The sequence below is a fragment of the Xyrauchen texanus genome, chromosome 2 (assembly GCF_025860055.1).
Source record: "Xyrauchen texanus isolate HMW12.3.18 chromosome 2, RBS_HiC_50CHRs, whole genome shotgun sequence".
Classification (NCBI taxonomy): domain Eukaryota; kingdom Metazoa; phylum Chordata; class Actinopteri; order Cypriniformes; family Catostomidae; genus Xyrauchen; species Xyrauchen texanus.
Genome location: NC_068277.1, coordinates 18,211,382 through 18,226,853, shown reverse-complemented (window position 1 = coordinate 18,226,853; position 15,472 = coordinate 18,211,382). Strand labels below are relative to the sequence as shown.

Sequence of the window (15,472 nt, the reverse complement as noted above, 5' to 3'; positions counted from 1 at the left end):
AAACAGAGTAAGTAGGAAAGACAGGCATAGTGTGGCCTACTAACCAGTGGTTCTCAACCTTTTTTGAACAAACGCCCCCCTGACCTCTTCATGATCCTCTTAACGCCCCCAACCCCCCCCAAAAAAAAATACTTCAGAAATACTATTACAGCCAAACAATTGCAACACTGATACCTGAAGCCTGAGTTTTTGGTAAAAAAAAACTGAAACAGAAGTTTCTTATTGTATTTAAACTACATGTAAAAGCCTGAAGTTGAGTAATATTGTGTTTGGAAAAAAATGCAAAAACACATGGATTGTTTGAAAGGTATTGCAAATGTATTTAGAAATTCAAACAAATTCAGGCTCACACACAAATTTTTTTAAGATGAACCAATCACGTGAACAATAACGTAACTAACCTAGATGGCCAATGAAAAAGCAGCGGTCGTTCGCACACTCAATTAGGCAATATATACTAGGCTTCAAATTTGAATAGCCTACAAACGGTCATTTGATTTCAAATGACGAACAAATACGACAACAGCTCGGCCACCTGAACTGAACCGAAGAAAAAACGACGTCAAAAACAGCCACTTTTTTTTTATTAATTACGGTCATTAGTGTGAGCCCTGAGCACTAATTATGCGCCTAATTATGTATTCCGCGTTATGTACAGAAAAAGCCGGTGAAAGCGCGCCTCTATTTTGCGCTGAAAATTCTCCGCCTCTTAAAAGCATGTGTAACTTAGGAAGCAGCTCACCTGGCATATCCTCCTGGTGAAGTGGCAGCAGTAATCTGAGCAAGACGAAGACATAGGCTAAGGAGAAGAGCTGAAAAGATTTTTGCGCAGGCCGCCTGTTGAGTACCTCTGAGTAACGCCCCCCATTTGTGCCTGAGCGCCCCCCTCTCTGCTGCCTCGTTCACACTGCCCCCCAACACTGTACAAACGCCCCCTAGGGGGCGGTACCGCCCCCGTTGAGAAACGCTGCACTAGACAGACATCTTTGACAATTGTCATGTATCTCGCACCTCTTGTGTCAAGTTAAAACATTGAAAAGGAGGCCCCATTCTGTTCCATTGAGCTGCCCTGCATCTTGTTGTTTGAGCACAAACACGTCCTGGATGCGTTCTTGTGCCATCTGCAATATTGTTTTATTGTTGGAGTATGTAAACATGCACTATATGGACTATTTGGGTCTTTTTGATGAATTTCCGCAATGTGCGCCTCAGCGCAGGATGATACTATATGTGTGTGCATATGGTTTCATCGTGCATTTGGAGCATGTATGTGTGTTTTTTTCTCATATCAGACTCATATCAGCATGGATTGCTTGTGAACCAGTCATAATACGATTCAAGCTGTGCAAAGGAACTGTTATTGAAGGACTGGGTCTGATCACAAAACTGTGAGTAAACAGTTTCATTCATTAATATTTTAAATGTCATGACTGTTTGATAGTTTATGGTGCTGATGTGCTTGAGTGAACAGTTAAATATATTCGGATGCAACATGTTGTACGTTATGTGTAAATTTAGTATTATAATGTTGTGGAGCTTCATTCTCTTCCGATGGAGTTTCAAATATGGCTGTGTTTGAGGGGCTGCAGGATGATAGCCATTCATCACAGTGGGTGTTTACATTGAAGTAAAATAAATACATTATGACAGTGTTGAAGCAAAAAACTGTACTAACATTATCAGTGGACCTCAGGGAAGATATTCAAATTCTACAAAAAAAAAAAAAAATGTCATGACCCCTTTAACTCATCAATTTTTATGTGTGACTCAAAGTGTGTAGTGAGAACACTTCAGCAAGCAAAATAATGTCAGCTCAAACCAATTATGGAAATGGATGCAACTGTTTGACAAGTGTTTGTTATGATAAGTGGAGACAAGCACTAATTTTGTGCTTAAACGGCTAATATTGGTACTGCTTATAAGTTTTATTTGTCAATAAAATACTGACATGTAGCCATTAAGTAAATATATAAGTATAATATATTTATATAGCAGATGAACATTCCGCCATTACATAGTATTGTCATTACGCACCCCGAGAGCTCCGTGCAACCCAGTATGGAAACAAGTGGCAACAGCATATAAATGTTGGAAAAGGCACTCACCTAATTGAATAAGGACAGGTAAAGTTTGTGCCATTATCTCGCTAACATGCTTGAATCTGTAGTTGTCTCCCAACCACTTTTATCAGCCCTTGAACATTCCTGGACAGGCAAGAAACAAAACAGTCAACATCCTGAAATATTACCTAACAAAAATTATTTTTAATTCAGACAACAGCAAGCGCCTTAATTGTTCAAAAGGCACTAACAGGCATTAGGATGAAACAAAAAAAAAGTGACCAAAAATACTTTAAATCAAATTGTCAATTGTCAAGAGCATAACATCTGTTTATTACAAGACAAAAGAGTATAGGGTTGTTCTTGAGAGCATGGCGGAGCACCAGAATACTGCTTACTGAATTCTATTCCAATTAATTAATTCAAAATGGAGACGTTAAAAATTGCTGTTGATATTACTTCTGGTCCATTTGTAAATAAGAGCGTACCAGTGGCAGGCCATTTTTACAGCCGTCTTGGTTCCGCAAGTATTTTTCCCATTGAGATTTCATAAAGGTCTTTATAAAAATGTCATGAACCAAACTAACCAGCTCAGAGGTAAAATAAAACATTACAAACAAAGAAATATTGGAAAATCGGACAAAGACAAAAGTTACAAGAATGCACAGATACATTTTTCATTAGGGAGTTAACTAAAATCCCATGACGCATTACAAATTACGAAGCCGATGGAAAAAAATATTAAATTATAATTTAATTATAAGTTATTAAGTTGTTGATTATAAGTATAGAGACAATCCTTTTTAAGATTATTGCAGAATAAAAGTAGTTTTGGACTGTAGGGAGACTCTTTTGGTGCACTTTGTAAGCCGCAATTCTCTGATTGGTGGAGTGGTTCTCTTCAGGATCATGGGTAGTGTAGATTTTCACCAGAAATTGCACTTAAAAACAAAATCTTTTTTTTATTATTATTATTTTGAAATGATGTGGATGATGGCATCAACAGAAGTATATACTATTAATTAACAACCTTAGAGGTCTGTCATGGTCTAATAAAGGTTTATATGTCATTTTTAAAAATCAATTAGCTAATAGAGAAAATCAATAAGATTTTTACTTCCGGAACACGAGTGTTGCACTTTATGGAAGGACTTGTGAAGAACATTGTATTGAGGGATAGAATATTCCACAGTTTGCTCTGTAGGTCATCCTTTTATTCTATGTATACAGAAAATTAACATACTTTCCACAGCATATATACTATATATTGCTGGAAGAGCATGAAAAGTATGCTTTTCCAAACACAGCCACTGACATGTTGGAATGTAAGACACAAAGCTTCCATTCCCTATCAAGAGTACAGGTGGAGTGCTTCTCATACATTATATATCACCATGGCATGACAACATATGCTGTTTTATTTCATCCCTCCTTCTTTGCTCTAGTTTGTCTGTACATCTCTCTGTTCCTATGGGTTTGATTACTGTATATCTTACCAGGAGGGAAGACATAACTCCAGAGTGAAAGCAAATATATCTATTGGCTTTCATCTTGGCTCTTTCGTGAGCCTGGTACGCAGTGTGCATGGTAATATCTGAATGCTCTAGTTTTGTACACTTTAATTAGCTTATGTTTACCCCACCTTTGTTTTTTGGGGAATTGAGCCTCAAATGCAATGTTACTGCAAATATTACAAGCTTGCATCTTGCAGAAAATAAAGATAAAGTTTAGAGATAACTGAGGTTAACTGAAGCTACTATCAGAAATGTCGGTGCACATGCAGGCAACATGGGTTGGACCGCCGACCCCGCTCGCGGTCGGTAGGGGACTCCTGCGCCCCTGGCAGCGGCCCTGACCGCTCCAGGCGGTCGGTTAGGAGCCCCTTCTCCCCTCGCGGTCGGCGGCCGTTCCTCTGCTTCCAGGCGGCCGGGCTCCTCGTCCCCCAGCAGATGGCCTCCCCCTGCCCCATAGGGGTGGACAGTAGTGGCGAGAACTCTACTACGGCGTATCTGTATTATTTTGTATTAATGTTAATATTAATTACTGCTCCTGTAAGGGTCACTGATGATGAACTTTGTGTCAACATGTGGCCTTTTGTAGTTACTACAGTGATTAACAGTTTACAGTAAATATAGACATCAAAATGGCATCCTGTAAAGCCTGAAACAACTCGGCACATTTCTGGAAACCACAGTTTCTAGTATTTTACCATATGGATTTTTTTCTACAGTGTATGGTAAAACCTTTTATCATAAACGAGAGTCCAAAACACAAAAGGAAACTAATGGTCCCATAATCATATAAAAATAAAAGCATGTTCTCACATTTTAATGCTTAACTTAAAATTCAGTTCTGTGCAATGAAAAGGACATGTTGCGTGGGAAGCTGCTCTTTGACAGTGATGACAGCAGGAGCTGTGTGTGTTTGAAACACATGAACTGGTTGATAGAGGAGGCTGTATTTGAAATGTGTGTTTTGTTCAGATATTTGAATATGCAGATGTGCGCTCTCCGGCTGCTCCATCTTCATCCAAGAGTCCAAAGAAAAAAGGAAGTGTGTGGGCACACCAGTGAAGTAATGCTCTAAACAAGCAGAACACTAATCACATTATAGAGGCAATCAACCAATAATAACTTCTGTGCTTGTTTGTGTGCATTTAGGTTGCAGTTATTTTTAGGATGTTTCAAAATCACATCAGGTCACCTGATCTTAGCAAAAGCTGAACTTCATTCTGTTCCATTTATTCTAACATTCTTCAGCTAGCAAGTTAGATTACGTGCAATTGATTATTCACTGTTGAGAGGGTGGATGAATGAATAAGCCAAACAACCAAACATTATTTAAAACCTTAAAGCTGCACTGTGTAACGTTGTGCTCTCTAGCGACTTCTGTGGTTGAAATTTTAAATTGCATTGATTTGAGGTCACCTGGACATCACTTGTGTGATCATGACTGGAAGATATTCAGAGCCGGACTTATAATGTGCAATTTTGAATTCTTTCCTATGTTTATGGACATGAGGTCATGACACAAAAAGGATCTACAAAAGCCAGTGATTTTTCTAAATCCGGCATGACAGCTCAAAATACAAATAATTTTTATAGGCTTACCGAAATGAATCGGGGTAAGGTAAGGACCCTGTTTTGAACATTGATTGTTTATGTACGTAATCAATAATGGCAATTTGTTCATTTTTAACCAAAAAATCTTACATACTGCAGCTTAAAATAAAGCAACTTGTTCTGAGAGCCACACATTTCACTGCTACTCAGTCCTGCATTTGCTATTTTGTTGGCCTACCAGAAAATAATATATCACAAAGACAATTTTTGATAAAGGTATGATTAAAAAAATATTTCTTGTGGAAATAAGAAAAATCCTTAGATAAGAGTTAACAATTTGCCCTCTCTATGTATAGTATATGGTTATGAGTGAGTACTAGATAAATTTGGGAACGTTTAAAGCTGCTCCCAGTAATTTCATCCAATATATTTAGTCAAATTCTGCAAATATCTCCTCACAGTCTGCTAGCTGTCTATTATGTGGGTGGGCTGAAATAAATCTAGAATTTGTACACAGTCCTGGCTCTGTAAATAGGACAAAAACAAAGTGGAACAGACAATCAACACAATAGCAGATCAGGTAGCAGAGTAAGAGGGAAATTCATTAGAAGAGTGAATACTAAACTCCAAGGAAAACAAATGGCTGAGAAACAGACCAAGAGAAAAAGGTCAGATGAAAAAAAGAAGGATTATGATACGTCGAGGTCTTGGAGTTGCGTCAACAAGGCTTTTCAGCGGTGGAGAGATCTCCGAGAGAAAAAAGGCTTGAAAAAGGATGCAGAAGTAGGTCTTTTTCTTTTTTTGTTTCACAGAACCAATACATGCTGTTGTTGTGCACCAACTTCACGCATAATAACTATTTTTTTTGCAAGACTGCTCTGTTTTCTTTTTTCTTAAATAAAGAAAAAGACACTTGTTCCCACTTTACTAGTTCATTTAGAAAAATTGTTAACTATAATGATACTTTTTACTTTTATATTTATTTCTTTATCCACTGTTTTTCAACTTTTGATGCTACTAAATAGCAACCCAGCTGCAGACATTACCAGTATACACTTAATGATGTTCACTTATCCTTAATCGGATGCTTTCATATGTAACAGCTCTGAGTAAAATAAAAAAATAAAAAATAAAACACTAAGAGTTCAGAAAAGGGAGAGGCCAGTGCTTCAGGGTTTGACAGGATAGGAAGGGTGTGACACACTGTACTGTATCATAAACCTCATAGCATATGAGAATAATCTGGTTTCTCAGTTTCAAGCCACTGTGGTTGATGTTGAAAGGATCGAGTAGTGTTTGAAGCTTTACTTCTCTGCACAATGGTTTTCAAGAAGTTTTATTTGTGTCAATATGAAGGCCTGTAATGATTAATTGACCACATTTTGGGCCAACATTCTGGTAATGAATTAAGCCAAACAGCAGCCACTAAAATCTAAAGGATTATTAATATATATGGTATCATATGATAAAGTAGGACACAAGGCATAAAATAGAAACAGAACTTGACAAAGAAATCACCTCATGTAGCATCTTTTTCAATACAGTGAGTGGTTACTGATGCTGTCATTCTGCCCAACATCTTTTGTGCTAAATGGGGTTTGGAACAATGTGAGGATGAATAAATGATTAAACTATTCCTTTAAAGGAATGTTACAGGTTCAAAACAAGTTAAAGCACATTTCACCCCAAAATGAAAATTCTCTCACCATTTACTTGCCTTCATACCATCCCAGATGTGTATGGCTTGATGAATACAAACAAAGACTTTTTGAAAAATCTCAGCTCTGCAGCTCTAGAGACTCCAGCGTTTGACTCTGTTGATGTTCAACACAAGAGCAACATGCAGAAATGTGTGGCTGAACCATAAAAACTAAGAAAGCATTTTAGCGTAACAAAATGGGGTGAATGTGTTTGTGCAATCAATGGTTTCATAAATTGGCTGGAAAAACCTTATCTATTTGGCATATATATAATTTAAAGGGGTCATTTCAAAATAAGGTCCACTTATAATGATGGTCAAGGTTTCTTGTAGCAGAAACAGCTGTAATTTACTTTTTATTACCATAATTGGGATCAGCGGCAGGTGCTGCACACAGTGAGTGGGCAGCCAATGTTTCTGACTTGGGTGGTCTTTTATTAATGGATTCATCTAGTCATATCAGAAAGTTGAGGAAGTTCGAAAAACAGAATGTTTTATTTACTTAGCTTCCATACATATTCTATTTGAACTGGGAAGAACATTCTAAAAAGTTATAGTATGTTTTCATAGTATATCAAAATCTTATTTCAAACAATCAAGCAATGAATCTTCTAATATTCTGATATATTATGTATCTAATATTTAATTTGATCTTTTCATGATATGACCCTTTTAATTTGATGTATCAGCAAGAATGATTGTGAGGACTCACTTTAATCGAGGTCTGACAAATCCCTTTATTTTGGACTTTCTCTTTGAGCACTGTGGTGACCAATGTCCTCACAGCCTAGAATTAATAAGCAAAATTGGTTAAAACAAACCTTCCTGACTAGTAAGGCCGTGAAAGTAGTTATTCAAATGCTTTTAAGGAAACCAAACAAAAAGTAGATTTAATCCATATCAAAAGTTCACAGGAAGAGATTCCAACTGCAGGCCTGACATGTTTGATTGTAAAGAAGTATCTCACTAAAAAGCTGTGGAATGTTAATGTTTTTTTTTTTTACTTCAAAATGTTTCATTCATCTACTTTTAACTCAATAAAAAACACTGTAGGACTAGTGCTTTACCTGAGCTTGAATAAGGGAGCTGGGAAACTCAAACCTTGTCTTCAAATTCTCATTCATCTTCCAACATTATTGCGAAAGACTAATAAAATAAAAATAAAAAACTTGAACATGAACATCTCACTGAATTAAATTTACTTAATGGAAGTGGAAAGCACAGTATTTTTTTGTATTTGTATGTATACTAAGGGTTATGGACAAATAGGGGTGGGTAAAAAATACAGATTTTCTGATGAATCGTGATCTTCATTTGAATGATTATCGATACAGATTCTTAAAACCCAAGATCATTCTTTCACTCTATGCATTGCACAACCCTCTACAATGCGAGTAAATCACTTACATATGTGACCAAATCTCTTGCTATGCGATTAAAAGTGTATATGATTAGCCACTAGCTGGTACAGTTGAAGTCAAAAGTTCATATAGGTTGAAGTCAAACTAAAGTTTTGGCAAGTCGTTTATTACTTCTACCTTGGCATGACACAAGAAATTTTCCAACAATTGTTTACAGACAGATTGTTTCACTTTTAATTGACTACATCACAATTCCAGTGGGTCAGAAGTTTACATACACCAGGGATAACTGTGCCTTTAAGCAGCATGGAAAATTCCTGAAAATGATGTCAAGCCTTTAGACAATTAGCCAATTATTCTGATAGGAGGTGTACTGAATTGGAGGTCTACCTGTGGATGAATTTTAAGGCCTACCTTCAACCTCAGTGCCTCTTTGCTTGACATCATGGGAAAATCAAAAGTAATCAGCCAAGACCTCAGAAAAAAAATTGTGGACCTCCACAAGTCTGGTTCATCCTTGGGAGCAATTTCCAAATGACTGAAGGTACCACGTTCATCTGTACAAGAAATAGTACGCAAATATAAACACCATGGGACCACGCAGCCATCATACCGCTCAGGAAGGAGACACATTGTGCACAATGCAAAGGGTCTTGTGAAGATGCTGGAGGAAAGAGTTAGACAAGTATCTATATCCACAGTAAAACGAGTCCTATATCGACATAACCTGAAAGGCTGTCAGCAAGGAAGAAGCCACTGCTTCAAAACAGGCACAAAAAAGCCAGACTGCAGTTTGCAAGTGTACATGAGGGCAAAGCCTGTAATTTTTGGAGAAATGTCCTCTGGTCTAATTAAATAAAAATGTAACTGTTTGGCAATAAAGACCATTGTTATGTTTGAAAGGAAAAGGGTGAGGCTTGCAAGCCGAAGAACACCATCCCAACCATGAAGCATAGGGGTGGCAGCTTCATGTTGTGGGGGTGCTTTGCTGCAGGAGGGACTGGTGCACTTCACAAAATAGATTGCATCATGAGGAAGGAAATTATGTGGATATATTGAATCAACATCTCAAGACAGGAAGTTAAAGTTTGGTCGCAAATGGGTCTGTGACCCCAAGAATATCTCTAAAGTTTGGAACAAAAAAACAAACAACTGTTTACCTGACGGACAAAGAAGGGCAATACAAATTTACAAAATAACATAAGAGCCATGGAACTGAGCTCTTTTGACTTGGGCCAGCAAGCAACAAACCAGCAGCACACTAGCAACCAAGCAATGGCTAAGCAACCACTCTAGCATTGTGGTATGAACACACACCACTCACATTTTCTCTAGAAAAGGTATAAATATATGTAAAGCGGGTTGAGGGAAAGGAGGAGGCAAGAGCCGGCTTCACAATATAAATAATAATTTTAATAATAAACTGAACCAAAAACACACAAAAATAAACACACTCATGTAATTCTCTCTCTCTCTCTCTCTCTCTCTCTCTCTCTCGAACCGTCGTCACCAGCCACCTTTATCCCTCACGCGCCCCCATCAGGCTGATTGGGGACCGGGAGTGCGTTGTTCCAGCCCGGTCTCGCCCTCCTCCGCTCTACACTATAGTTTAAAAATGTATTCAACTGGAAATTATCAAGTCATGAAAAATTAAGTCATGGAAACCTCAGAGCACAAATTTTGAATCAACCCAAAAGGCATCTTATCTAAGCTCTCTCAGATCACAAGTGTTAAGAGATTCGACACGCAAAACAGGTGTTACGGGACAAAAACTGCCTTCAGTATGATGCTATTAGTTACATTAGAATAACCAAACACCATTTCAAACCAATAGGTGAAATTAAATAATGGCTTGTGACACACATTGTATCTAAACTCAGGAGTTACAACCATCTGAAAGATGACACAGGCATCCACATCAATGGGATGCATCATTCACAAGTCACTTTCACTAGTTGTTCAGTTGCGGACTGCCAGTTTTGGCATCTCAGGTAGTCTCGTATGGATTCCTGGTGCAGAGTAATGCCGTTGGTTTAACTGACATTGGCTGATGGCCACTGGAGATTCAGGTTTATAAGGGAGAAAGAGACAATGTGAGCCCCACCCCTCCTGGAATATCTGACAAGCCAGCACTGTGTCTGTGATGAAATACCAGCTGTGTTTCCATAGAGCATGACAATTTTACTACAGCGCCGTTACTGACAGCAACGAGTGGCTCAGGCAAATCAGGTAGGCTTCAGAATTCATACACAGTTTATGACTTATGCCAAACTATACAAGCCATGTAGTACTACTTTGCAACTATTAAGATGCATTGTTGTGTTGCTGTAGATTGTAACTTTGTTCCTTCATGATATTATGGAAACAAAGTTAACAATAACCAAGAATAAGAAGTTTAAACTTTCTAGTCTGAGAGTAAATTTATTCCAGTATTGTCACAGAATAGACAGTGCATAAATGAAATGCCCACACTGACTGTAATAAAGAAATCTTTAGTTTTTGTTTGACATAGATTTTCAAACTGTCATCAAACATCCTAAAATAAATTGCAGGTAGATGTTTGTGTAACTATGCTGGCAAACTAGTTGCTTGTTTAATGGGATAGTTTTACATAGAAGCTGAGCTTTTGTCAGCAAAACGGAGAACTGAAAATATTCCAGGGATTTCCAGCCTGTGGCTACTTAACCACACACAAAGGCTTTGGCTCTGGACTGCTTGCTCTGCACTGCTTGTGTGTTCACAACAATACATTATTGTTTAAGTGACACTGTGTAAGAGGTACTGGCTAGACTAATTTAGCTGGCGTACCAGGTATAACATGTGACATTTTTTAAAGTAGACATGATAGATTGGTACTGGATGGACAGGCTGAGTGTCCATTAACTGAAAAGTAGATAAATTACACTTACAAAAGCAGGCCATAGAACACATGAACAGATGCACACTAACAAAAACAATGAAAAAGTATACTACCATAATACAAGCATGTTTTCTGCACCAAATTACCATGGTATTCCATTCAGGGGAGAGAGATGTAAAAAAAAAATATGATGCATGAAAATGGGATTCATTTAGTATGAATACTATGGTATATATCAAAGTACCAGGGTAATGTCATTTGATATCATTCATTCATTCATTACTGTACCATGGTACCACCCGCCACATAACTTTTTATTAGGATAGTTAGCGGCGGACCTTAAAGTTTATTTGTTTTGTGTTCAATAAAAAAATAATGATATATATATATATATATATATGTAGTCTTGGAATCTTGGAAGGAGCATACAGGTGAAACTCGAAAAATTAGAATATCGTGCAAAAGTTCATTAATTTCAGTAATTCAACTTAAAAGGTGAAACTAATATATTATATAGACTCATTACAAGCAAAGTAAGATATTTCAAGCCTTTATTTGATATAATTTTGATGATTATGGCTTACAGCTTATGAAAACCCCAAATTCAGAATCTCAGAAAATTAGAATATTACATGAAATCAATAAAAAAAAAAAAAGGATTTTAAATACAGAAATGTCGGTCCTCTGAAAAGTATATTCATGCATATGTACTCAGTACTTTGTTTGGGCCCCTTTTGCATTAATTACTGCCTCAATGCGGCGTGGCATGGATGCTATCAGCCTGTGGCACTGCTGAGGTGTTATGGAAGACCAAGATGCTTCAATAGCGGCCTTCAGCTCTTCTGCATTGTTTGGTCTCATGTCTCTCATCTTTCTCTTGGCAATGCCCCATAGATTCTCTATAGGGTTCAGGTCAGGCGAGTTTGCTGGCCAATCAAGCACAGTAATACCATGGTCATTGAACCAGGTTTTGGTACTTTTGGCAGTGTGGGCAGGTGCCAAGCCCTGCTGGAAAATGAAGTCAGCATCTCCATAAAGCTTGTCTGCTGAAGGAAGCATGAAGTGCTCTAAAATGTCCCGGTAGACAGCTGCGTTGACTCTGGACTTAATAAAGCACAGTGGACCAACACCAGCCGATGACATGGCTCCTCAAACCAACACAGACTGTGGAAACTTCACACTGGACTTCAAGCATCTTGGATTGTGTGCCTCTCCATTCTTCCTCCAGACTCTGGGACCTTGGTTTCCAAATGAGATGCAAAATTTGCTCTCATCAGAAAAGAGGACTTTGGACCACTGAGCAACAGACCAGTTCTTTTTTTCTTTAGCCCAGGTAAGACATTTGACATTTGAAGCCCATGTCCAGGACCCGTCTGTGTGTGATGGCTCTTGATGCAGTAACTGCAGCCTCAGTCCACTCCTTGTGAAGCTCCCCCACACATTTGAATGGCCTTTTCCTGACAATCCTCTCCAGGCTACGGTCATCCCTGCTGCTTGTGCACCTTTTTCTTCCACACTTTTCCCTTCCACTTAACTTTCTATTAATGTGCTTTGATACAGCACTTTGAGAACATCCAACTTCTTTTGCAATTACCGTTTGAGGCTTTCCCTCCTTGTGGAGGGAGTCAATGATGGTTTTCTGCACAACTGTCAGGTCAGCAGTCTTCCCCATGATTGTGAATTCAACTGAACCAGACTGAGAGACCATTTAAAGGCTCAGGAACCCTTTGCAGGTGTTTTGGATTAATTAGCTGATTAGAGTGTGACACTTTGAGCCTACAATACGGAACCTTTTCACAATATTCTAATTTTCTGAGATTCTGAATTTGGGGTTTTCATAAGCTGTAAGCCATAATCATCAAAATTATATCAAATAAAGGCTTGAAATATCTTACTTTGCTTGTAATGAGTCTATATAATATATTAGTTTCACCTTTTAAGTTGAATTACTGAAATTAATGAACTTTTGCACGATATTCTAATTTTTCGAGTTTCACCTGTATTTCTATGCACAGTCATGCAGCACAGCCAGCTCTAATGAGTCATTGCTGCTGCCATCACATAAACATTCAGGTTTCATTTAACTAGTAGAGTAATATGCGTGATAGTCTTACCTAAAAAATATCCTATATGGCACAAAGATTAAAATTTTAAATGCAGCTTGCAAACTTTTTCGTAAAATCCTCCACCAGGCAACAATGCTTCTACGGTGCTCGCGGGGGACCAGACATGTTAAAAAAGCGATACGTTAATCCAATGCCATTGTTATTATGCTAAACCATTTGTAATTAGGTAGGCTACATTATGTCATTTTAGTACGTTATGACACTCTAAGATTTAACTTTTAAAGTATTACTCATTTCGCACTCTTTTCCTACATTCTTTGACATGGTCAATGTGTGAGCAATGAATGTGCATATTTTTTGTTGTTTCTTTGTTGTTTGTTGTTAAATATTTTTCATGAACTATTTATTACAAACATTTACGTTATATACATCTCTTACATTAAAATGTTTAAATACAGTTTGTGTCCTCTATATAACTTTGTTCCCTAAATAATAAAATAGATTGAAAACTTGTAGGCTACTGCTGGTTTCAGAAAATGCAATTTGCATGCAGAGATGAGAGTGGTTTTGCCACGGTATGATAAAAGACTGTGAGTGATTTACTATATCAAATATGTTAATATAATGCTTAATATATAAAATATAGCTATGCATATTGAATCGCATATATAACAGCAGTCCGTCATTCAGTTTAACCCAAAAGTAGACTAGGGAAGGGGATTGTAGTGAAAATATATAGCAATCTTCTATAATAAATATAGGCCTACAGTAAATACAGAAGATGACGCAATAAAAAAAAAAAAAAAACAATAACTCCGTATATAAATGCATAAGTGCACACTTAGTGCAGTGATGTAAGTGGAAATGGAAGTTGTTGAGCAACGACAACTTTGGTTTTACACGGGTTAAAAGTGGTTCTTGGTTAGCTCGCGCTGCCATTGGCTCGTCTTGTGCAGCGCACAGACTGAGACAGTGCACGCGCTGACACTCACGCGCATGCGTCTCACTTTACTCCTCAGCCTTTGAAAACTTGCACGGAGAGCACAATTAAAAGACCATGTCCGCCATCGGGCGTCGGCAGTCCTCGGTGTCCTTATTTAAACCAAATTCTCCATGAAATAGCATTATCCCGTGGCCTCAACAATGGCCAATTCGGTGAGTAGGGCTTTACCTGCTAAATCGGTGCATTGTTTTGGGTCTCCAGTGCCTGTGCTCGTTGTCGACTGGTTTAAATAAGCGATGAAACGCATATGAGGGTTTTCCAGCCATATTTCCATCGGGATACTCAAGTACAGTAGAACAAGTGGAGTCGTGCGTTTCCAATGAATTTGTGCATGTCTGCAAAAGTGATGCGCTTGAAAGATTTCAAACAAAAGGAGTGCATCCAATAACAAAGATCTACAAATCGTACAGATTGCACAGAAATTATCTGCTTTATTAAACCAGGTTAAACAAGCCACTATAGCTTGTGGTATTATAACTGAATATATTTTATAGGCTATACTAGGCCTATTTTGATTTGCATTAGTGTGGCGACTGAGTGGGATCTAAGGTTGTAAAGCGCATTGTCCGGGAAAATATTGTTTTTATGTTTAATATTCGGCGACGTTATTATTAAGTTAATATTTGGGTTTTAGGGTGCCGTTCAGGTGAAACTGGAACTCGGTCACCGTGCCCAGGTCCGAAAGAAACCCACCTTGGAAGGTTTTACGCACGACTGGATGGTGTTTGTTCGCGGACCTGAACACAGCAACATTCAGCACTTTGTGGAGAAAGTCGTGTTTCATCTCCACGAAAGTTTCCCAAAACCAAAAAGAGGTAGGTAACGAGGGGTGAATTTATTTGGAATTATTTGTTAGTATGAATAATTGTGGACTGACTTGAATATAAGGACTGGAATGATTTGTGATTCTTCCTTGAACGCACCTTGGCAACGTAAGGTTGACGCATAAGCTTTCAACGAGGGAAAATTGAAAGAAGTTGTCAGTTGTCATTTCCGAAACTGTTTTAAGATGTTTATCAGACATGTTTTGGATTTAAACTTGCCACATTTTGATTCTTTAAGGCTACTTGAATTTTTGAGGTTTTGTTGTGTGTTTTTTTTTTTTACACATGACAATTAGCCTAACGCGCATTAAGCAATACGCGACAACTTCTTAAAAGCTTCTAAAATTGTTACACATTAAACGCGAAAGTTACGCAATTTTAAACTGTTGTCTGCTGACTTTTTATTTTTAAGTTATTTTCTCATTTCTAAAAGCAGCATTAAGAACATGCCATTTCACCTTCAGGTCCATTATTATCTAATGCACATTTTGAATAAAGACGTTTTTAAATTTCGCCTTTGAAAATGTCTGAAGCGCT

At 37.8% G+C, this 15,472-nt stretch overlaps 1 protein-coding gene across 2 annotated transcripts in view; it reads left to right on the top strand.

The window, feature by feature from the left end:
* The first annotated feature begins 14,131 nt into the window (after nt 1–14,131).
* Nucleotides 14,132–15,472, top strand: part of mllt3 (MLLT3 super elongation complex subunit) — a 74,206-nt gene continuing 72,865 nt past the window's right edge. For both annotated transcript variants that reach the window (XM_052152153.1, XM_052152143.1), the window contains exons 1-2: nt 14,132–14,263; nt 14,746–14,926. In XM_052152153.1, the coding sequence (XP_052008113.1) occupies nt 14,252–14,263; nt 14,746–14,926 (193 nt within the window). In that variant the 5' untranslated portion in view covers nt 14,132–14,251. The remainder of the gene's footprint in view (nt 14,264–14,745; nt 14,927–15,472) is intronic.